This window comes from Colobus angolensis, unplaced genomic scaffold, assembly GCF_000951035.1.
Source record: "Colobus angolensis palliatus isolate OR3802 unplaced genomic scaffold, Cang.pa_1.0 Scaffold78, whole genome shotgun sequence".
Taxonomy (NCBI): domain Eukaryota; kingdom Metazoa; phylum Chordata; class Mammalia; order Primates; family Cercopithecidae; genus Colobus; species Colobus angolensis.
The window spans coordinates 8,891,693-8,916,971 of record NW_012121598.1 but is presented as its reverse complement, the minus strand read 5'-3'; the positions used below and the strand labels follow the sequence as shown (position 1 = coordinate 8,916,971).

General features: G+C 36.2%; 1 protein-coding gene across 1 annotated transcript in view; it reads left to right on the top strand.

Annotated features, from left to right (window-relative positions):
• The window catches only part of WDR72 (WD repeat domain 72), a 207,349-nt gene that overhangs the window by 127,795 nt on the left and 54,275 nt on the right, over positions 1–25,279 (top strand). The window contains exon 17 of the mRNA XM_011928644.1: positions 1,660–1,855. Within this exon, the coding sequence (XP_011784034.1) occupies positions 1,660–1,855 (196 nt within the window). The remainder of the gene's footprint in view (positions 1–1,659; positions 1,856–25,279) is intronic.

Here is a 25,279-nt window from a genome sequence, read left to right as displayed (position 1 = left end):
TGTACTGTCTTAGATAGGATTTTTTTTTTTTTTTTTTTGAGACGGAGTCTCACTCTGTCGCCCAGGCTGGAGTGCAGTGCAGAAGAAGTATATCTTAGATTAATGGTGTATAATTGATACTCTGATGTTAAATATCTCATTACATGGTATTCATGAGTAAGCACCATTCACTTGTGTTGCGATTAGGCAGTACTGCATGTTAGTATTCATGGTATGCAATAGTGATATTCTACTACTCATTAGCCTTTTTTCACTCCTAAGTCAAACATTTGAGTGTCTGCTGGATAAGGACAAGGAGATAATCGGCAATCAGGAAGTTGCTGCAGTATTCTCAGGAAGCTTCCTATATTTAAAAGTCAGAGGCCAGCTTCTCTGTCCCAGGAATTCAGCAAGTATCTGCCATCATAATAAGCTCCTTGGATGTCCCTGGAACCTGAAGGTCTCACATGCTACCATTACATGCAAAAGAGATGGAATATATATTTACATAAATACATGTTCAGTTTTTGGCCAAAGCATATCTAGGTCACCACTCTCGGTGTTGTCCCATATCCCTAGCTCTAGACGTGCTTATGGGTAGACTGGGAGTAATGGAGGGGGACAGTGGCAATTGTGGAACATGAGTCAGCTTGACAGAGGACAGACTTCTGAGGGGAAAATATATATGCTATGGCACTGGGATGTGGCTATATGAAAAGCACTTGGATGTAGCTATATGAAATGTTTAACTATTGGCTGGAGAAGGGTGATGAGAAGGTGTACCTGGTTTGTCTATATCAGCCATGTCCATTCTTTTCTCTCACTAATTCAGCTCCTGGCCTTCTTTTGGCTGTACCTAACTGCTAGACCTTACTCATCTTTTACCAGGAAGAGGTCTAGGAAACTGTCACTAGCTTTGCACTGAAGGTAGAGGATATAGAATCTTGAGTGGACATGTACTTCGAAAGACAGAATCAGGGATCAGAAGGTCTGTCCACCAAGTCTGTGTAACCTTGAGGTGTCATGCCCCAGATCCTTCATTTTAAAAATGAAGAATTTGGTTGGATGTTCTGTGGCAAGTGTTCCTTTCCCCCTCCTTCAAACCATACGTCCTTGACTGGGCACACACAGCAATTGGAAGACGTGCCTTGCAATACCTTAATATATGTAAAACCACATAGGTATACACAAAATTTAGTGAGATGTATTATTAAAGTCATTTCTTTAATTTTCTGTGTAAAGCATAGTTTAAATGCAGTGTTTTGTTTAAATAATGCTTTGGAGCTAGACATAGTTTGAGGATCTAATCTTGTCTTTAAGAGCCACAGGATAAATTCAAATGAATTTTCTTTATCTTCTGGTGGAAACGAAAATAGGAAAAATAATTGAAAACTCCTCTTTGTCCCATAATGTAATGTTTGACATTCTGGACTTTAAAAAAATGCCCCTCAAGTATCCTTTTAGAATCTCTTGCATTGCAAAAAAAAACAGTATGAAAGTCTGGGTGCCAGTTGTTTCTGCCTACATTTCAGTTGTTGTGGATGCTAATGCCAGAAGAATGAAAAGTTGTTGTTTATGGAAACCTGTTCAAATTTAAATTCCGGGCTTTGGATTTTTTGCAACATACCTAAGCATTTGTAATAATACTAAAAATAATTCACTTAAAAAAATACCTTACAGGTAACTGAAGCGATACAAGCTGTTCTCTTGGCGGAAGTTCAGCAACGCATGAAGTGTTTGGGAAAGACACCAGTCAATAGTCAACCAGTGTCCATGGCAGAGAATGGTAACTGTGAGATGAAGCAGATGCTGCCAAAGCTGGAGTGGACAGAGGAACTGGAGTTACAGTGTATTAGAAACACTTTGCCTCTGCAAAGTAAGTACAAAATTTATTGGCATACTCTTTCAACAGAACTTTTCTACTATAGATTCTCTAACTTATGGTGGTGCAACTTACAATTTTCGATTATATTATGGTGCAAAAGTGATAGACATTCACTAGTCTCCTTGACTTATGATGGGGTTATATCCAGATAAACCCATTGTAAGTTGAAAAGGTCATAGGATAGGTTTATCCAGAAGTAACACCATCATAACTTGAGGAACATTGCTACTTAGAGAGTGTTGAAAATGTAAGTTCACAGTATATCATTTCTGCAAGAACTGAGCCAAGTGCCCTGTTTCTGACCTATTCTGCTATCGATTTCCTCTTGTAATTGTCAAATGTTTAGAGAACTTCTGGATCCTATTATAATAATAAATATTTGCTAGAAGAACAGCTTGTATTATTTATAACAGTGTTTTGAAGTTAAGCAATTAAAAGCGAAAGCAGAATTAACAACAATAGCTTAATAGGATATATATTACAGGAATACTGTAATCATAATGGGGAAATTTGCTTTTACTTTGTACCTCGATAAAAGTCATGTGCCAGTTTTCCTTTTCTGGGCAACAGAAGTATCATATAAAAATTAAACTATTTTTATAGTTGGATCGTTTGATTTTATAACAAACTTCATCACTGTCACTTCCTAATGATAACGTTTATGGTTTAGGGCCAACAAGTGAGTCTAAATTTATGTTGCAAAATGTTCTATGATTTTTATTGTACTGTTAGCTGTTACTTAAACAAAATTAAAAACTGTAAAAAAAAAGTACAACTTTAATTTTCAACTTTATTGTAAGCTTTTGATGAATACGCTAATTGATCATGTGATTAAACGTGTGTTTTTGTCAGGAAAACATGTTATAAATTTACATATTACAGGTGGTTAAATTGTTAAGTACTTCTTTTATCTCTCACAAAGGGTTTTCTTTTAATTTATTCAGGACTAGGAACAATGTTACTATATATAAAATGTTAAATCTTAAAACGGGCGTCATTCTTGGAAATACATAATGATTTCTTCTCATTGTTTTTATGAGATTACTGATTGGAGAGTGTTATGTAGAGAGAAATGAAAAGGCATATTTAACGAAGGCCAGAGATCAAAACAGGTAGAATATGTTTAAATGCCAGGACAGTTGCTGATTATGGTAAATTCAATTAATAATTTGATAAAGCCAGATGGTTATTTTAAGTCATTTGCATGTTTGTTTCCAAAAATTAGTTTTAATGATCTGGTAAATTCACCTCTGTAAAAAAGCTCCTGTTTCATCATACCACATAATTATAGTTGTATTACATATTTTAAGCAAGAAGTAGAAAAATTGCTTTTTAATTAATTTTGAGTGACTACATTTGTGTTTTTGATACATATGGAGGGCCATCCATAGTGTCATTGATAGGTTTCTTCCATCTCTCCCAAGACAGCTAGTGTTATTTGTTCATCGTGTGTTAACTCTCAGTAGATGTCATTTCTGAATTTTCTCCCTAATCTTGAGAGCCTACCTTATTCATTGGCCCAGAGCCCCATTTTCCAGGTAAGAAACTGTTGGTCAGCTATCAAAGTGAAACTTTAGGTGAATTATTCTGTCACTTGGGTTACTCATATTTGAGGTTTCACCAGAATGTGCCCAATTCTGTCCCCAGTACATTCTTACAGGATAAGGATACTAGCCAGGTGCCTGCAGTCCCAGCTACTTGGGAGGTTGAGTTGGGAGAATGGTTTGAACCTAGGGGTTTGAGTCCAGCCTAGGCAACATGGCCGGACTGCATCTTTAGAGAAAGAACTGTTGATAGTAGAAAATTTAGTCTTACTATGACTAAAGACATTTGGATTAAAGTGTGGTATTAACTCTCTTTTGATTAATTATTAAATAGTCCTTCTTTGCCTATGGTAAAAGAAAATTTGTGGTTAATTTGTGATAAGAATTAGAACACCAGAATATTACAGCCACTTTATGTGTTGGTGGATGAAATTTAGAATACTTTGTTTAAAAGAACAAAACATATTCACAAAATGCTGGGCATATATTATTTTCAGAAATAATTATCTGCAGGAAAATGTTAACTACAATTGCAATTAAATGGGAGACACATAAAATACATTGAAGAGAGAACTATCCAAGTAGTATTATATTTCGTATTAATATTGCCCTTTTCTTTTTGTGAAAACGCTTATTTTAAAAAACACTATTCACAAGAACTTAGTAAAATTACAGGAAATGTTTTTAGACTTTCTTTTAAGTGGTATGTACTGTCTTAGATAGGATTTTTTTTTTTTTTTTTTTTGAGGCAGGCTCTGTCGCCCAGTCTGGAGTGCAGTGACATGATCATAGCTCACTGCAACTTCCACCTCCTGGGCTAAAATGATCGTCCTGCATCAGCTTCTTGAGTAGCTGGGACTACAGGCAAGCACCACCATTATAACCTAGTTTTTGTTTTTTTTTTTTAATTTTTATTTTTAGTACAGATGGGATGTCACCCTGTTGCCCAGGCTGGTTGATAGAATTTTTAGAAAACATAACCAGAAAACTGTTTTCTTTATTTCTAATGTCCTGAGACAAAATGTAATATGATTATATAGGTGCTATTCACTGGGTGTAGTAATTCCTCAAATTTCACAGGCAGATTTACTTAGCCTAATCATTGCAACATATGTCATTTTGCAAAATATTATTATGGCAAATTGTATGTGTCATTTAATTTCATCAGCTCTTTGCTTATTTGTCCTCTGTGGGCTCCTGTCCCTCCCCTTGTTTCTTCATTTCTTTTATTCTTTCTTGGTTTCTTGGTGGTACATATTATTTATAAATCATTTGGAAAGTAAAAGATGATGGTTTCGCTCAACACAGATACTCAAACTTCTTTTTGCTAAATGGAGTATATTTGATTTATTAGGATTATAGTAATATGGCAACAATAAGTCACAAGGAAAAATAATAATTATTGAGTTTTTAATATATTCCAATGCTTTGCTGAATACCTTATGAAATTTAGCTCACCATTTCCTTTAATTCTGACACAATCCACATGAACCCTAAGACCCTTCATCTGACATTTAGTTTTTAAAATGTTCTTTACCGTTTTTAAAATGTTCATGTTCATTGAAGTGAAATTTCAAAGTACAACTGAAAAGAACTATACTCTAAGAAAGAGAGATTCCCATCATGCTAGCTAGGTTTGTCCTGAGAAATTACTTATTTTTTTATTTTACATACAAATTTTATATTTTTATCATACACATTAAAATAGTGTTGAGATACATTTTTAAAAATAAGTTTATCACCACACCAGCTATCTTTCTTTTTTTTTCCTTTTCAACACAGTGCCTCACTCTGTCACCCAGGCTAGAGTACAATGGTGTGATCTTGGCTCACTGCAGCCTCAGTCTTCCCAGCTCAGGTGATCCTCCCACCTCTGCCTCCTACGTAGCTGGGACTACAGATGTGTACCACCGCACCTGGCTAATTTTTGTATTTTTTGTAGAGATGGGGTTTCATCATGTTACCCAGGCTGGTCTCAAACTCCTGAGCTCCAGCAATCTGCCCACCTTGCCACACCAGCTATCTTAAATGCCACCAGTGGTATACATCTTACTGTTTGAGACACACACTTCCTATTACTACCCCCTTTGCAAAATGAATAAACTAAGACTTAAGAGAGGTTATGTGTCTTGCCTACAGACACAAAATTACTGAAAACAGGGAAGCAAACCTAGATATTCTCTTAAATACTATGCTGTTATCCAGTAAACTACGTTTTCCATACTTGCAACATGGAAGAAATTTATCCTGAATCAGTTTGATCTAAAAATTGAGTAATTTGTTAAGTGTTTTTCCTAGATTTTTATTCTTTTCTCATAAATCATGCTTTCTCTTACCAAAGGAAATGCAGAGTACTTAATTATTGCCATCTCAACCCTCATAATAAAGAAAATCACCAGGTGTCTGGAAATATTTGTAGGGAATGTGTCTAGAAAGCAATGGAAATCCAGTGAAGTGAGAGTTAAAGCATAATGTATATTTAAACCTATAATTTTGTCTTATTTTTCAGTGTTTTCTCCTGTTACACTTCACAGCATGTATTTTATTTGTGGTCTTAATATTTGTGTACCTGTGTTTTATGGAAAAATGGCAGATTTTATCTAAGTTTACGTTTTTATAATGATTACATTGCTATCTTCCTTGAATCTCTTTAATAAGAACTTGTACAATTAACACATTTGAGGCTTAGATTCATTGCTTTAAAAACAGCAATAGTTTCTATTATTAAATTGCATTTGAAAGTTATTTCCCTTTACTTTCTTTTGAATGTTACTTGGATCAGTTTAAACAAGTGCTCTAAATTGTTCCATTAAATAAATTGGTTGAACTAGAAATGGAGGCTTTGTAGATAAAACTGTCACCTTGGAATTATTGGCTGAATTTAAATTTCATGCTAAACCGTGTGATTTGAAAATGATGCATCAAATATGGGTATTGCAAATAATCTTTATTGCATGCATCATTTTCAAAGACTTATCTAGAAAATTAAATAATAAAAATGTGTTTTTTGTTTAAATAAAACCACGCATTTATTGTAAATCAAGGAAGTAAAATTCCATTCAACAGAAACATTTTGGTGATCCTGCCCTGCAGAAGTACGGTCCCAGGGCAGGCTTTCTTGGCCTGCTGAGTTTTCCAGAAGGATATCTACTTGTGGAAAGGCTTTGTGACTACCCTACAGGGAAACTCTTCCCTGACTGCCATTTTTTTGGAGCAAGTGCATCTTTTTTCCGTTTACTCTTAAGATCTCCAGACTAAGTGAGTTCTTCTTTATGGCCACAGAAGTCATTTAGGAAGGGCCTATGTGGTACGTGTAATCAAGGAGCAGAGAAGTAATGGAGGACACATCATAGAAGGCCTTGTATGTGATAGTGAGGTCTGGGGCCTTCTCTCTAGTGTGGTGTGGGAAATCTTTTAAGCACACTAGTGGCACCAATTGTAATGGGATCACATTACCTGTGGTTTAGGGGCAAAGCACAGTGATACATGACTGACTGTGGTGTCGTGACTTGGCCCCCATGTTGGGTGGTACGTTGTTACATATGGTATTCTAGGTGTGCTGAAGATATAGTGGAAGGTTGAATCCACAAAAGGAATCCTTGGTGTGTTCAGTTTCAAGTGTACCTGTTTAGGTGACCTATAGATTTTATTTTTTAATTTTTAACTAAACTAATCACCAGAAAATAGACAAAATGCTTAACAGTTCTCTGTCAAGAAACCATGGTTTAAAGATACTAGGAATAATGCAAGCTTGAGAAAACAAGATGTAAATGGCATTGCCAAACTTATGCTACATCAGAAGATATATATCTTTCAAAAAGCATTGTAGTCATTTGGGTTTAATATATATCCTGTCTTATTTTTAGCGCCTTATAAAATTGAGAGAGAAATTTCATCATTTCCCCTTTGCCCGTATAAATTCTTCTAAACTTCTTTACTGTTTCTGCCCTCTCTGTATCATCTTAAAGATCGCATCACCTTAGAAAGACTGATAAGAGTTCACTGCTCTTTTCTAAAAGTAGTTTCATCTTCCACGGAGACTGAGATTGCTGATTTTCATCTTGGCATATGAAAAACTAGAGTATTTCTTCATCTTTTTTCCTCATGAGCAGTTGGAATGCCAACCCGGCTCTTCCCGGAGATAGTCGGATTGAGGAATTGAGTTAAATATTTCTTTGGTAACCGTTGTGCAGGCACCACTTTATTCATTATTGTCTGCATACCCATTTAAATTATTGACAAAGAAAAAGTGATCTAGATTCTGTCACTGAAATCAATGTGTTTGCACTATTGTTCTCCGAAGCTGAGGCTGGCCTCCCGACACTGACCCTTCAAGGACAGGGATCAGGTCTATTTATCTTTTTTCCTTCCGTCACCTAAAATGGTCTCTTACCTAGAAGCTGATAATAAGTGTTTATTGAGTGGATGGATGAATGGATGGAAAGTGAGATAGTTTGTACTGAAGATTCAGCCAATTCCTAATTAGTAAGAGAAGAGGTAGTGGAGGAAAACCAGCCGACTGCTGTTCTTTAGCATCCAAACAAAGTCTTGAATACACACTGAAATTCGTGTTATCTGAGAGTCACCATCCTAGGACCATGAGATGTATACACAGCAAGGTCACAAAAAATTTAAAAATAGACATATGAATGAATCTAGTTTGTAACCCTCCAGAAGACTCTGTTAGTAATAGTTAGTTCACTCTTGACTGCTCACTTTGTCATGATCTGATTTCAGTTTGATATTTTTAGAGGCCTGAGCCTTGCCTGAAACTTGCCTCACTCCTTATTCAGTTACAGTTTATCCACAGGAGTTTCTAAGGAGCCACTGCCTCAAACATTGTTTCCTCAGTATTTGGATTCACGTATTGTATTCTGACTCATCACCTGCCTATGGACTTCTGGCTCATTCCTGATCTCTTGTAACCAATAGCCCTCATGCTGCTGACACACAGCTGTCTTTGCAACCTGGCTGGCCTGGGTCAGCCTCCACTAATGATTCATTCTACTTCTGAGCCTGGGAATTTGTGTGACATTAGTTCCTCCATCAAATGCAATTCTGTCAGCCAATATGGATATGTATTCATAGTTCTAAAGACAGGTTTGGTAAATAGAGGGATTAAATTCCTTCAGAGAAAAACAAGTGATTTAGAGAGTTTTGTATTCTCAGCAGATAGCACAGTGTCTAGTATATGGCAATTGCTAGAGAAATATTGGCTGAAGGAAAAATTATCCATTTGTCCCAATGCCCTTGGAATATCCCATTCCCATCAGAATGTCAATCATCTTGCTAGCTGGAGCCTTGTCCTTCCATTTTAACTTTTCAATTTACCTGCCCAATTTTCAGCCTTGGAACAATTTGAATAACTTCAAAACATTTCTTTTTTGGCACTTACTATGTCTAAGGTTCAATGTTAGGTGCTGACATTTTCATTTACGTTACTTTCTACACTCCTTTTATAACCTTCTAAAATACTGTATATTACCTGGCATTCTAATTGCTTATTTATTTGCCTTTCTTTCCCAACTCTGTGAACTCCTTGAGGGCAAAAGTTGGAACTTATTAATCTTGTGCTCCTAGCAGCAAATGGACCACATGGTGCATGATGGGTGTTCATTAAATGTTTGTTGCCTGAGTGAGTGGATGTGTAATAAATGACAATGACAGACATCTATCAAAGAACTCTGGTCCAAGGCAGAATGAAAGAAATGCTAAATAATATGTTAATAGTCTGTACTAAAAAGAGAATGGAAATGATGATTATAAAGATGATGGTTTTCTTCTAAAGTGTTAATCCAGGGGCATTGCCTCAAATTTATCTACTTTGTTCAAGAGCAATTTATCTGTCTAGAGAACCACCAGGAAAAATTAATGCTGACAAGTATTTGAAGGCAAAAACCAAGGCAGAGTACTTCATTTTCAACCCCTTGAGAATAAGCTACAAGAAATGAAGACAGTTCAAAGAAGAGTTGTTAGTTCTTTCTTTTACCTGCTACAGATGAGCATGAGCCCTTTATGTCTATCTGTGCAGAATATCTGTCCTCCAGCCAGGCAGCCCTGCCAATCTAGGGATAATGTAAAAATGCTCCTGGTAGTTGAATATGCATAAGAACATAGTCTATATAAACTTCCAGCCTCACATGTTTCTTCTCATTAGAATGAGAAATTTTAGAAAAAGTAGTTGTAGTGGATCTCACTGCTCTGAGTGCTAGCCAATATTTTGTAATGCTCCCTTGATAATCTTAAAATAACATTCATAAGCAATATAACCTACCTACATACATCATTTATAGAACATTTAAAGGAAAAAAAAAACAGTAAGTAACTTATAGTAAAGTATTATGTGCAAAATCCTGGGCATGACTACACTAAAAGATATAGTAACATACTGTTATATAACATGCTGTGGTATACATAAGACCACTGCTATTGATGCAGATGTCTGTGTGTGTGGTGGTTCTGTCAGTGATGTGGGTATCTAAAATAGATTTTCTTGGCAAAATTTTGGACAGTAGTAGCAAAATGTGGCCATTCCTTAATATACAGGGTAGTGGCCTTCTTAGAAAATTCAAGGTATATTAAAAGCCTTGAAAGATTCCTCTAGGGTTATATGTAAAACAAAGTTATGTTCTAGACTTGGGAAATTACACACAAAGCTTTTCTTTTCATGAATGATCAGTGGAATATTTGAAAACCGAGCAGGACAATTATTCACTGTGAAAGGCGTTCCTAAACATTGCAGGCCATCTGGCGTCTCTGGTGCCTGACCACCAAATGCCAATAAGTGTCTCCACAATCATTGAGAAACCCAGTGCCTCACTTTGTCAGTTTCCAAAGCCTCCCCCTAGGGGGCAGTACCAACACTACTGAGAACTGCATTAGAGAAAGGGATTCTAGACATTCTTAAGGACTTTGTTTCTGTCCCACTTCCCTTTAAAAGTTCAGAAGGAGATAAAACCAAAAGAGTCACTCACACTGACTTAAGAAGTTCCTTTTCTTTCTCTCCCATCTTTTCTTTTTCCCTTGTGTACCCTTTAGGTATTATAGCACTCCCCAGTCCATGTAGTGAATCATCTGCTATTCTGTCTCCACCATTAGAAAAAGGGCTTCTTATCCTATTCATTCACTTTCATCTTTATGTCCTCACAGCTTAGCTTTGGACCTAGCAGAGAGTAAGCATTGTTGGCTGATTAAATGAAGAATATATGTTACTGAACTATTAAGCCTTGCCTAAAAAGGTCATCAAAGAAAACTCTAAAATTTACAACTGAAATTAAATTATTATTTTACAATACAGAATAAACACAGTACATCTTAGAATTTTAAAATTAGATGGACTGTTTCCCAGTCTGTAAATTGAAAGAGAAAACTGGAAGTGAGAATAATGGATGGAAAGAGATGCACAGATAGGTTCATGTAATCTGCTTATGATTGTGATTAGATTTATGATTGGGAACATAATTTCAAAACTTTGGCTTACAACATGCGAATTTTTGATACATGTTATCCTTAAAGTCCAATAGTTCATTAGTATTTAAAGTACATTGAAATTAGATTTTTGAGAACTTCTTAATACCTTTCACTTTCACATACATGAGGTGTATCCCTTAGTATCTCTGGACCAGAATAGAGAATAACCAGTCTGGTCTGTTATCCAGCTGGTAAGTCCAGCCATCAAATCACTCCCTCTTTTGAATATATTTTATTAGGTGCTATGTTTCCCAAGCTATGTACTAGAAATCTGAGAAGAACATGATGTGGTTTCTACCTTCCAAAAGGCAGAGAGAAAGCTGTAAAAATAGTGAGGACACAGTGTGGTATGAGAAGTTAACATTCACATTGCTGTAAAGGCATAGAGAGCCACCAACTGCCTGGGAATGAAGTTTAGAGGCTTCACATAGGAATAGACATTCACATGTGTGTTAGAGAATAATTGTGTGGCAGACATGAAGAGATGTACTGCTAAAATCCCTCTTCAAGAGAGGACTCCTTTCCCAGATGTGAGGAATATGGCTATCTGACAGCTTCCAGTTGTTAGTGCCTTCAACATCTGACCCAGCAGTGGAGCAGAGGCCACACTCTTCTTGGGACAATGGCTGAGCAAAATGGTGGTAACAGAGCCTCACCATTTCTGGCCCATGTTGACCTCTTTTCACAGGCATTCTTTGCTTTAGAGTTTCTGTTAGACTGATAAAGCCTGAAGGGTAAGAGAAACTTCTCTGTACTCTCTGGAGCTTTAATAAGTGAGTCTGCTGAAATAAACAGACAGTAGACAAATCAATAGGAGAAAAGGCATACCAATTTATTATATGCATGGGGCCATCACAGGAAAGTGAGTACCCAATAGCTCAATTATTTGTTTGGCTCTGTGTCCCCACCCAAATCTCATCTCTAATTGTAATCCGCATGTGTAGAGGGAGGGACCTGTAATCCCCACATTTAAAGAGAGGAGGTGATTGGATCACAGGGGTGGTTTCCTCCATGCTGTTCTCATGATAGTGAGGGAGTTGTCATGAGATCCGATGGTTTTATAAGCATCTGGCATTTCCCCTGCTTGCACTTCTCTCTCCTGCTGCCTTGTGAGGAAGGTGCCTGCTTCCTCTTCACTTTCTGCCATGATTGTGAGTTTCCTGAGGCCTCTCCAGCCTTGCAGAACTGTGAGTTAACTAAACCTCTCTCCTTTATAAATTACCCAGTCTCAGGTATTTCTTTATAGCACTGTGAAAATAGACTAATACACCCAATGAGATTTAAAAACTTATATATCCTTTTTCATAGGGGTGAGAGAAGTGGGGGATGTAGGCACTTTTAGAGGAAGAGTAAATGATTTCTAGGGGATGTGAATGAGATATTAAAGGTCACAATGTACGCAATCCTGCTTTTGCCCTTTTTCTTTCATGGGTGTTACTTCCCAATAAACGTTTGCGTTTCTAATTTCATCTAACATCTGCTTCTGGGGAGACCCAACTGACACTAGTTGGAAAGGGCTTGATGCAAGAAGGGCATTTGAGGCAAAGGGAATAACATGGGGACAGATACCAACACAGGGCAGTATGGCATGGTCAGGAGATGGGGTGATTTTGGTGTGGGCAGGACATGGGAATGGGGATACTCCAAGCTGGGTTCAGAAGGTGAGATACCTGGAATGAAAAGGTTCTGCTGTGGAGCCTTTTTCTGAAACAGAGAGAGCCATTAAAATTATCTTAAGAGATGCCAGACACTTTCAGTGCAAAGCAGAAACTGATAAAAGCAGAAGGTGGAAAGAAACCCTGTGTCCAAATTTTGTCGGAGTATCTTTCCTTTTAGTGTTTTATTTGGAGAGCAGTATTTACTTTTCTTAATTTTTTAAATTGTCTTATAATTTTTTTTCTGCCTTCATGAATGTAGCTTATTTAGATGAACCATTAGTGCTCCATGTCCTACAAGGAAAAAGAAATTTTGTTCACATTACATAGGGGAGAGAAAGCATGCCTCCTTGCTTTTAGACCAAACAACACCAAATGCCCATTAGGATCATCAAAGTTCAGATCTCATGAGTAACACCTCCTGAGTTGCTGTGGTTCTTCGAGCCAATTTGAGGTTATTTGTCTTTCTTTCTTTGGTCATTATCTCGATTGCTCATCCTCTTTGAATCAGTTTTTAAATCTTTTCCAATTTCATAAATTAATATTTGGTCTGATTTTTCATCTCCTTTGACTCATCTGTAATCATTTACCATTTATTGACAAGTCTGGGTTTCATTGTCAATTTTTCCCTTTCCTTTTTTTGTGTTATTATGTAGACATTATTAACCTCCTTCTCTACAAACACCCTTAACTGAAACATTAAGTAAGACTAGATTATTAGATGTTTGTTCTTAGACATTTTCCAGGAATAGGATATATTATCTCTCTTTGTCATTTAAAAAATTTTGATTTAATCAATAGAATTTTAGCAAAGCATCTTAGAAGTGTGTTTTTTAATATTCAATGAATAATTTCAAAGGTTAAACTTCATGATCCATCTCTTCAAGCCATCTACTTAATTCTAGAGTCATTACGTCACCTACTTCCCTTATGCCATTGACTTACGTTTCTTAGAAACTGCTGAAATTTGGCAGCATCATTTATTTTTTATGTAACATACCCTGCACTGTGAAACAGTGTTTCAGAAGGTAATGACAAAGTACCTATAACACAGGACAGAATTGCCTGCTCACCTGTGGGTATCAGTAACATATTTATTGCCCTATTACTGGGATTCCTATAATGCTAGAAGTAAAAGAAATGTTTTAATACACCTTTTTCCCCCCATGGTAAAAATATCAGGGAATCTCCAGGTGGTGGTAACATCAGACACCATAATGTATTTGTGTTTAACGTTGAGGAATGCAAAGGAGTTTTTAGAATTTCCTTAGAGACTTCATATTTCAAGCTTTCCAAATTAAGTAAAGTTTATTCAAAATGTACTGTGAAGGAACGGCAATTTCAGGACCCTGAAATACCTATTCTACCATTATTTTTAGATACTAAAACAAATTAGATGAGTTATTTTCAAATGATTAGCATGCCTTTTCTACTTATACAACATGTTACTTTTCAAAACATTTTAGCATGTCTTTTTTGTTTATTTTTTCATATATCAAATGAAGTAATTCTTGGCCCACTTTGTTGGGAGGAACACTAAGGTACACTACACTTGCATAGCTTTGCTATGATTAAATAACTTATTGGAGAATAGCACTAGACCGGATTACATGTTCCATCCTATTTGCCAACCCCAGATTCTTTTCTGTATATCACCCTATTTCATGAGGTATTATGTAGAGGATGGAATTTATGAGACAATAAACTCGTTTATTTATAAAAAATGATATATTTTACTCTAGCTACGTTTGGGCCTTTCCACAGGAGAATATTGCCATTTTTATATTTCCAGTGGTTCATTTTAATGTAAAATATATTGCCCATTTTAAAAATGAGTTAAACTATTTCTACTGTTAATGGCAATCCACTGTTATGATATTCATATTATAAAAGCCAACTATTAGTCAAAAATATAGTTTGATGAATGTACGATGTTTATAAATTGAAAATAGTCATTTCATTTCTTCATAGTAAATGTGCTTTAAATATTAGTTTATTATATATGTTGGCTTATATTACAAATATTTCCAGTAAGCAAACACAAATCATTTTTATATTTAGCAGTTAAAATGTATCTTAACTTGACCATTAAATCATCTATTAAATATTCAATTAAAGTGGGTTTTTGATTCATTTTTTAAAATTAGTGGTCAGGTATTCGGGGAAACAAGCTCATAAGATTTTTCTAAAACACAATTCACTTCATTTCTTGTTCTGTATATTTTGTCAGAGAATGCCTTAATGTAACAGAAATCAGATTTGGTGTGTATTTTTACACCAAATCAAATTGTGCAGGCGCCACCCTCAGCTTTCTCCAAAACATTATGAAGGATAAGATTCCACCATGATATAGCTTAAGAAAGCAGTACGGCCCAGGAAGAAGTCTATGCAGGGAAAGTGGAACTACAGGAGTAGGTTTTACTGGAAAACCACGTGTCCTGTAACACCATTACAGAACTAGATTTAAAAAATAACTTTACTTAGCCGAGTTCTGTCTCTTTCTGGAATCTGTATGTAAAACATATATGATTTTCCTAGTTATTCTGTAGGCATAAATCACAAGTATAAAAGGTACTACGAAATGTAAGAATGAAACTGCAATACAGGAGTGACTAATGGTACAAAGCACTTAGATGCTCCAGTTATAACAACTGTATGAAGAGGGTGAAGGCATCATAAGTCACTTTATATATTACAATTGGCAGATTTCCCTTCAGAGTTGCATTGAATATAGTCACACTTTCCCTGTCCTCCTTGCCCAATCCTCGTCTTCTTAAATTCACAAGTCATAATTATAAATTTTAAATGTTTTAATCTATTATTTTAATGCATAGCAGTAATTCAAAATTAGTAATTCCTTTTCTCAAATCTAGACATAGAAAAAGTCAAGTAAATCTTTATGGAATTTTTCTAATATAAAGTACAATTTTAGATCGCAAGCTCCAAAATTTTCCATTTCTTATTGCCAGAGGTAAGAGCTGTGTGCTATCTCCATACACGTTGTTGCATAATAGCAGAAAGGTATTTCAAAATAATTTCTGGTCTGTGAAATGAGTTAGGATTTTGTCATCTTCATATGAGATCTTCTACACAGCAATAATTGAAAATTTGCAGAGTATCAGAAAATTAGTGCTAAGGTTCATCAGTAACTTCCATCTTCCATCTCCTATGTAAAGCACAGAACTTTCTAATTTTTACCAATGACTAGATTCCTTTTATTGTTTATGAAAGAATCCAAATTGCTGTTTTAAAACTTTTGTAAGCATCCAAATATTTTGTAAAAATGAAACAACTGGCAAAATCAACAAAACTCTATCTTAATTGTTTAATTTTCCAATAATTTACATAGTAAGTATTTTGATGAATTATGAGATTTGAAATTAAGGTAGATGGATGACAGTAACATAAACTTTTGGTCTCAAGATCGACTTCATTTTGGTATATTGCTTTGGTTACATTGTAGTGAAAAAATTTTGATTCAGAAGAAAGCAGAAGAGTACTTCAATAGCACTTGCTTACAGAATTTTACATGAGCAAAATTGCTAAGTACTAACATTAAACACACACACACACTTTCTCTCTCTAATCAATAATACATTCATAAATATAAGCACAGAAATTAATCTTGAGTCTGCACAAAAACTGTTGTTTGAGAGCATAAGTCAATGTGTTTATGGTTTCCAAGTTTATTAAAATTAATATACAAAATTTGCATTTTTAATCACAATTATTTAACAGCAGCTAAACAATTGCTTAAAACAAATAATTAATTACAACTACCTTTTAAAAAGAAAATTCAAATCAGGCAATTATGTCATTCCCTCAGAAATACTACAATGCCATGGAATGCAGGTTAGAAAACGCTGGGCAGCGTCATAAGAACAGAGGCTGTATTAGATTTTCTATGCATCCCTGAACTCCCACTATAAAATTGTGGCTGTTTGGAATAAATACTTGCCATAATTACCTCAATTTTATTTTTTCCATGGCCACTTTTAGTTGTACTTTTGTTTTTTAAGGCTTATCTCATGATTTGGATAACATGAGCTGTTGTCTTCTGCCTGTTTCAAGGCTCGAGTCACAAATCGCACACTGTATCATCCTAGAATGAGTTTCCCCATGCTCTGTAAGATGCTGTGCCTCTGTTTGGTGCCCAGTGCATACCAAGCTAGCTGCTGAAGCACAAAGAGGAATTCCAGGAAGTAGCTGGAGTGGGCCATTTTCCAATAATGCTCCCTGGCATGGACTCAGTTCAGGGCTCTTTGGCAAATGGCTATTACACTGAGATCATGATGAGATTTCCTAGAAGTACACGCAATTCTTTTCACTAAAATTTCCTACTTCAAAACTTTTTGTAAAAACAGAGATTTCCTCCTGCATTCTCAATCAATACATTTTAGTGTCCCCTCAAGATACGAAAGTGCTTAATTTTCTTGGAGACAAGCTTTTTTAAATGAAATTATTATTTTCACTTTGCATTATTTTGTTTCAGATTTTAGGCTTAAATTATGCTGGATTTTTATGTCTTACTTCAAGGTAGTTGAAGAATATGGGAGTCCTAAAATATTTATTATCTCTATTAATTCTGTCAATCAGCTGCAATCACTGAGAGTTTATGGTGGGCAAATGTTACAGTAAGTACTCCAGACATGTGGGCAGCTATCTTGGGTAATTTCTGATAGGTAATCACCTAGCAGAGCCTACCATAGTACCAGCCACATGAGGGGTCCAAAGCACATGATAAAGTTTCAGTGATAGATGCGATTATCATGTTAAACAGGCTGACATTTGGGTGTAGAGACATAATGAAGTCCTTACTTCAACCTTGAACTAGACTTACTCCAGCCGTTGGCCCCAGCCCTTGATCTTTCTATTACAGGTATTTGATATTTACCTGATTTTGAACATTTTTTTTATAGGGGCAGGAGGAGTGTTAGAGCTTAGCCTAGTACTTGGCATATGAGTGGTACTCAGATTACAGGACACATAGAGTCTTGAGTCAAAATCATGTCCAGGTCATTGAGTCTGAGCCCTTTGTTCTTTCTGCCAAGAAACCTGAGGCTCAGAGAAGTCTGATGACTTGTTTAAAGTCACACAGCTAGTTAAGGGGTGAGATAATATTTCACATCTGACTGCTTTCTGAAAATTTCCTGGTGGTCCTTATTTAGTATTTTGCCCTTTCCCTCTAGTGGTTCCTATTTGCCAGTCCAGAGTAATGTTTTCTCCATTAAGTGGCAGATGAACCACACACCAAAAGATAGGGAAAGCAGTTTGCACTCCTGTAAGTTCCATTTGATGGGCTTAGGGCCTCTAGGTTTAGGTAAAACTTAAAAGGAGGATGCTTTTTCCTCCCTTCTTTGTAGGTTTCCATTTGATTCCAGCAAGACTATTAATAATTCTGGTTAATGTGTTATTTCAGTAACCTGTCCTGGGGCATTTGCCTTCAATAGCTAAAGAAATCCTGTAAAAGTCTATTTCTATTAACTCTCCACTTAAAACCCTTCAATGATGCAGTGCTTGTCAGGGGTTCTTCTTAGGCTCACCTAAACATGCAGTTTCACAAGGTGACCCTACACCACACCTGGCACTTGTCTACTCTGAAGGGCAGAGATCAGGAACCATAGCTCACCACAGCAGCAGGCCTGCTGTGGAAGTCATCTCGCTAACAGCCTTATATCTCTTGCAACAATTTCTTCCCTGCTCGCAGGGAAGCCCAAAGCTATGAAATCGGGTTTTTATGGTTCATTTATAGTCTCTCCTAGTCCAGATGCATTTTACCAACGAGGGGTCATTTTTGCTATCAGCAATGTCACCTTGAGACTTAGTTGACATTCTGTCTTTATCAAGTTACCCAGGAAATCCAGGTAGTTATCCAAAGGTCAAGTTGCTGAAAAAGAAATGGGGATTTGGGTTCTGTTTGTTTATTTATTTGTTTTAAGTTTTATTCATTTATGCACATATAGCTTCTCTTTTAGGATTAAGTGCAGATTATTAGATGATTCATAAGACTCATTTGCAACTGGGCTTTAGATGTCTCTCTAGTCTTATTTCGCCCCTTTCTACCTACCTCAAACTCTACAACTCAACCAGACCATACCCTTTTTGGTTCCTCCAAGGACGGATTACCTCCCATGGCTCTCAGCCTCTGCATATGCTGTCCCATCATTCATTTATTTATTTTATATATTTTCAGTACCTTCCATGAACCAAGCACTGAGCAACAGCCTGAGGATACAACACTGAGAAGGGCAGCCCTATGGAATCTGTGCAGCCTCCTGCCTAAAGGCCTCCTGCCTATGCAGCCTCCTGCCTAAAGGCCTTTCCCCTTTCCCACTATTGCCTGAGATCTTCATGCCATGAGCAACCTCTGGAAAGCCCTCTCTGTTGCCCAGTATGTGTTAGGCGGCCTACCCTGTACTTCTATCACGCCACTGACCACCCTGTGTTTTCATTGCCTGGTTTCTTTGCTGCTGCAGTGAGACTGTGAGCTCCTGAAGAGAAGGGGATATGTCTAACTTGCTCACTATTATATCTCTAGTGCCTAGGCCAGTGCCAGGTACATTTGATAAACAAGTAGATGACAGGGAATTCTAGAATGGCAATATGCATTTAAAATGCAAATAACATACTTCTGAAATTAAAATTTAAAGTCCTGGTATAGGTGATGGTGAAAATATTTTGAAAGCAGATATCCACCGAAATCTATGATATGGATAGAATTCTCTTTATTTTTAAAAATTGTATATGTAACAAAGCAAAACAATATTATAGAAAAGGGGAAAATGCATTTTAAAAATTGTGATTACCCAGAATCATATCACCAGAATAAAAACAAACTATTATAACTGGGTTATTCCTAATTATCTAAAACCTAAAGCCAATGTTAACTTTAATAAACAAATAAAGGGACAGGATTAGTAAGGACTTCAAACATTCTGAAACAAACTTCGGACTCTTATTCTCACTTAATGTAGCTTTTTAAGTTTGTCCTGGCAACTAGGGAAAAGAAATTGTTTCCCATTAAGGCATCATACATAAATAGATGCATCCATGAGGATAAACATTCTTTCCTGGAACTATTTTCCTGGAATTTATTACACTGCTTTATATATATCCAATATAAAGCAGTGCTATGACACAAGGTAGAATGTGTCTCCAGCCAGTTTTCTGAAAGGTTCAAACTATGCTCTTAAACTTGACGGTTTTTTTTATATTAGCCTTCTGTAAGATCAAATGACATGGTATTGAGTCATATCTCAGAAGTCTTGTCTTTGATTGACTAAGATAATGTGGTCTAAGACATTATTTTTTGATGGTCTGAGACTTCAATGATAGAATTTGGAATAGTGCAGGTAAATGGATAGTTAACTTGCCCATTTAGGCTTTTTCTCTAAAATATCAAATATCTTAAATGAGCTTTGGAGAAGTGCTGGACCACATTCAATTTGCAATCAAATTCCCTTAATAAGCTTTTGCAGTACAGAAGTTCTTCCTTGCTGATTAAAATGAAAGTCATGATTTTGTGAGGCAGGTACTGACCAAGCTTCTTCCATATGGATGGATAGCACACCCATGAACAGCCTGGGTGCATCCTAACAACATCCTAGTCTTTTGGAAGAACAATGGATCTTTTCAAGCTAAGATGCACAGTAGTGATTTCTAGAGACTGCCCACTCTTGGAGCTCTAGAGCAAAGGTTCAGACTGGTCCCTTACAAGTACATTCTGTTTGACTTACACAGTGCTTTACAGAGAACAAAAAACAAAACAATCAAAAAACCACTGAATTTCTGACATATAAAAACCAGATTTCACAAAATATTCTGGATTTCTGACTTCTCATGACAGATGGGAAGAGAAGCCACACTAAATTGCCATTTTCATGCAACAACAGTAGGCTGGAGCTGATAGCAGCTAATGAGATAATAACCTTTTTTGCATATGTGTGTGTTCTCCAAGTCATCCCAATACCCACCAAGCCTGTCTTGTTCAATTTTTCCTGGGTTCCCATAGGAATCTGAGTTTTTCACTTGCTTACTGTCACAGAGAGGTCGCTAAATTAGCTTGAAAAATTCTGTATGTGTGTATTTTTAGGGGTGGGGGAAGAAGAGAGAAGGAAAGGAATTATTTAATCTAAATTTGACCTAATAAGTAATGCGCACTATACAAGTTACCATGCATACGAAAAGGAGTAAGACACAAGGAGTACCATAAGATGTGTCATTTGCTTTAGTGCAATGGGAGTGGCTGTCCTGGACACACCTGCTTATGGAAAGCTTTGGAGGAACTGGAGGCTCTATACTTTACTTCTCTTTTCTGAACATCCTTAAAACTTAGTTTCAGAATGTTCATCTTACTGCTGACATTCTGAGGGGTCGTGAAAGATGCTAACAGCTGAAACTCCTTTCAAGTGTGATTATCTTGGAAGATATGAAGAGGCATACACTGGTTAAACTGCCCCTAGGCAAATGTATACTTTGAGGTACAGCCCTACAAAGGGCTAGATGGGGATTAGACGCCTGATTAACTATAACACAGCATCATAAGAGCTATTTTAGGGGCATAATTAGAGTACAATCGTGTAAGTGAGGTGATGGAGCAGGCTTAAAGTTGGGGTGGGGCCAGTTTGTGAATGGTTTTGTATGCCATATTGTAGGTACTAGAAAGTTTTCAGATTTATAATTTGGGTGTTTCTCAGTTTGGTAGATGAATCAAAGATCAAAGCGCCTATAAGCAGGGTGACCAGTGGTCTCAGTGGGCTCCAGTGATGTCTTCTTTTCAATCCTGCAGAAGTTGTTGACTGCCAGTTCTACCCTGTTAGACAGTGGAATGAGCTAAGTGATTGCATAGACTTGGATTAGCAATTAAATGTCTCTGTGTTATGGGCATTGACAGCAGCTGTTAAAATGCACAGGTTAACAATAATTCAATTATGGACATCAACACTCAACCTCAGATGACCATTCTCCAACTCTAGAAGGCCAAAAATTCTGTGTGCTTTACACACATAATCTAATCTTTCCAATAACTATGTGAGCTAGGAACTGTTATTTCCATTTTACAGATAAGAAAACTGAGTTCAGTTTCCCTTCTACATATATGACCTGGTTGCCTAAAAAAACAATACACAGACTCGGGTCATACCGTCAAGATATCAACGTTTTAAGACTTTTAAACCTTCGGTTGATCTTTATACCTGGTAGTAAAGTTGTGTTATGGGATATACAGGGTTACCACATTTTGAAAGAGGGATGTTTGTGTTATTAATTAAAACTTTATTTGCAGAACAATCATGGTTTTATTTCAGTGACAGAGCATGTAGCAAATAATATTGATTATAGCCTAATACATAAAGTGTCAGCATCCAGTTATAAAGCATCTCCTTGGCGTAATGTAAAAACTAGCCATAAATCACTTCCCATGAACATCAGAGATTAAGTCTACATTTACACATGAAAGTTTTCTTACTTGACACTTTTCAAGTAAGAAAAAAGTGACTCTTCTGTTGAGTTCGGAACTTATGATATGGTAGTACGCATGTGAAAAATAAGCTACTAATTTACTACATTGGTTTTTGAAATATGTATGTATCAAAACACATAATATGTGCATATAAATTATGTATACACATATGTGTGTACATACATTTTAAATATATGTGTCTGTGTATATATATATGTGTGTGTGTGTGTGTGTGTTGTGTTTGATTTTCAGTAGCCTCTTTAAATTTATTCTAGGGCAATGCTTGTTGGAGGATTTCCTCACTTGGAAGTGAGGGCTTGGTACAGGAGTTGTTTTAACCCTATCCAGGTTCATCATTATAAAATTCCCATGTACGCTCCTGTCTCGCCCCACCCAGATGTATTTCTCCATACATGAGCACAGAGAAAAGAAATAGACTATCCTATGAAAAGCCTCTGTTAATTTATTTTATGGAAGGAAAAAATGGAGGAAGAAAAGAAAGTCTGATGTCATTTGTTATATAAAACTAAAGTATTTGCTTTGCATTAGAAATAATATAATGAAAAAAATTATTTCAAGGAATGTAAGTAAATACTAAAATAGTCTCTTTAGGACAAGTTTAAATAAAATTAATTGCATTAGAAATAGCTGAATTCAAAAGTATGACAGAACCCTAAAGCTACATCATATCTTTCTTTGTTCTGAGATACATATTTTACATCTTTCTCCATATTTTATCATTTCCAAAATCTGAGTGCCTCTTATAATTGAAGAACATAAGTTCAATGATAATGAAGATTTTATCTATTATATTCACCCAATTTTCTCAATACCTACGTCAATGCCTGTCATTATTAGGCCGTAAATAATATTTGTTGAATAAATGCATGAATCTAAGTTAAAAGATACTTTTGAGCACCCTAAGAGTGGCGGTCATTGTCTATGCAGGAACTTAGCCATGTATAGAAGGCATCTTTTCAGTCAATATTCACTTCAGCTGAAATTATTAGCATTAATAGCAATGCCTACTGCTAAATTTTAAATTGCATTTGGATTTTTAATTGTCACTTAAAATGTCTTTGGAAGGATTATATTGTAATACAGAATTGAAACAAATACCAACTTATAAACAGAAGATTCCTGTCATACATCAAGAGATACAGTTAAAGACAGCAGAAATGGGCAAATCTTTTATAAGAGATCATCACATTTTCAATCTGGGTGTAGTTCTATAACATACTCAAACGTTAGAAAGAACTAAGAAGTTTCCAGTTGACTTTCCAGAGGATATGTTTAATATCCTGAGATTTGTGAATCAATTAAAGAAATAAAAACAAATACAAAACTAGGACATTAACAAATTAAAAAATGTAAATAAAGCAGTTGATGTTGGCTGGGTGCAGTGGCTCACGCCTGTAATGCCAGCACATTGGGAGGCCAAGGGTGGCGGATCACCTGAGGTTAGGAGTTCGAGACCAGCCTGGCCAACGTGGTGAAACTGCATCTCTACTGAAAATACAAAAAGTAGCTAGGTGTGGTGGTGCACACCTATAGTCCCAACTATTCAGGAGGCTGAGGCAGGAGAATCGCTTGAACACGGGCGGTGGAGGTTGCAGTGAGCTGAGATCGTGCTACTGCACTCCAGCCTGAGTGACAGAGCAAGACTCTGTCTCCAAAAAAAAAAAAAGAAGAAAAAGAAAAGAAAGAAACAGTTGATGTTAAAATGAATAAAGGAGTTAAAATTACAAGCAAGAATCATAAAAAAGAAACCACATCATCAAATGACATTTATGGAACAGCAGTGACCGAAATGAATCAGAAAAATTTTAGCTTTTGAATACATACAGAATTAGACCCGAAGATTATTACAATATTGGAAAAGAAGGGTACATGTATAATATGAATAAGCATACCCCATTGTGAATTGATGCAACGTGTGAACAATTAACGTGGAATTTCCTTCTGCGTGATGACTGTTAACACACCTTAGAGTGATTCATAATGTCATGGAATGAGGGAAATAGACACACAGTCACATGCACATTTAGAGAGGTCATTTGGACAAAATGAGATACTTAGCTTAGAGGAACAAAGTTGAATCACTAGATGTTTGAATGTGACAAAAATCAAATTAACAGTTGTTTTTAACACAGTATTTGCTATCAGAGTTGAATGGCACTATTTGGAAGCCATGACCATGAAGTGAAGTCTCGCGACTGAAATGTTGACACCACTACCTCTTCCCAACCCAACTATAAGGATGCTGGTATTCAATAAAACAACATTCTACTGCTTCCCTTGATTTTGTCATCCAATTAAGGTAAAACCCAACCCCTATGGAAAACTTATATTTGTGATGAAATGTTAGAAAAATGTGGTTCTCTGGAAAGGAGAACTCAAATTGCTACTGAATGCTGACTTTCTCTAAGGTTCGGGAGCATTCCCAGAGGGCAGTAACTGGAGCACAACATGTATGGCAACAGAGACAGGGCTTTTTAAATCCGAGTATCAGTCAGCCATAGGCTGCAGTTCTTACCATTTCCCAGGCATCTCTAGTCAAGTTGGCTCCTGTCTGTTTAGGAAATTCTCAGAGAAAGGTTAAGAATTTCTTGCAGCAAGAACCCCATTATCTCCCACAAAGCAATTTTTTTTTTTTCATTTGAACGAAGTCCAATTTATCAATTTTTTTCTTTCATGGATTGTGCTTTTGGAGTCAATTCTAACTAACATTTGCCTAGCCCTAGATCCCAAATATTTTCTTCTATTTTTTTTATTTCAATGAGCTCTTTGAAAACATAAGCTTTTAATGTGAGGGAAAAATATCATAAGAGGGACAAATATATATATATCTCACACCGTATACCAAAAAATCAACTCAAATTGGGTTAAAGACTTAAACACAAGACCTGAAACTCTACAACTGCTAGAAGAAAACAAGGGGAAAGCTGCATGATACTGGTCTGGACAGTGTTTTGTTTGTTTGTTTGTTTGTTTGTTTGTTTGTTTGTTAATACAGCCCCAAAAGCACAGTCAAAAAAAGCAAAAATAAACAAATTGGATTACATCAAACTGAAAAGCTTCTTCACAGAAAAGAAAAGCATCAACAGAGTGAAGACAACCTACAGAATGGGAGAAAATATTTGCAAATTATACATGTGGTAAGGAGTTAATATTCAAAATATATAAGGAATTCAAACAACTGAATAACAAGAAAACAAACAATCCAATTTAAAAATGGGCACAGGACCCGAATACAAATTTCTCAAAAGAAGGCAGAAATGGCCAA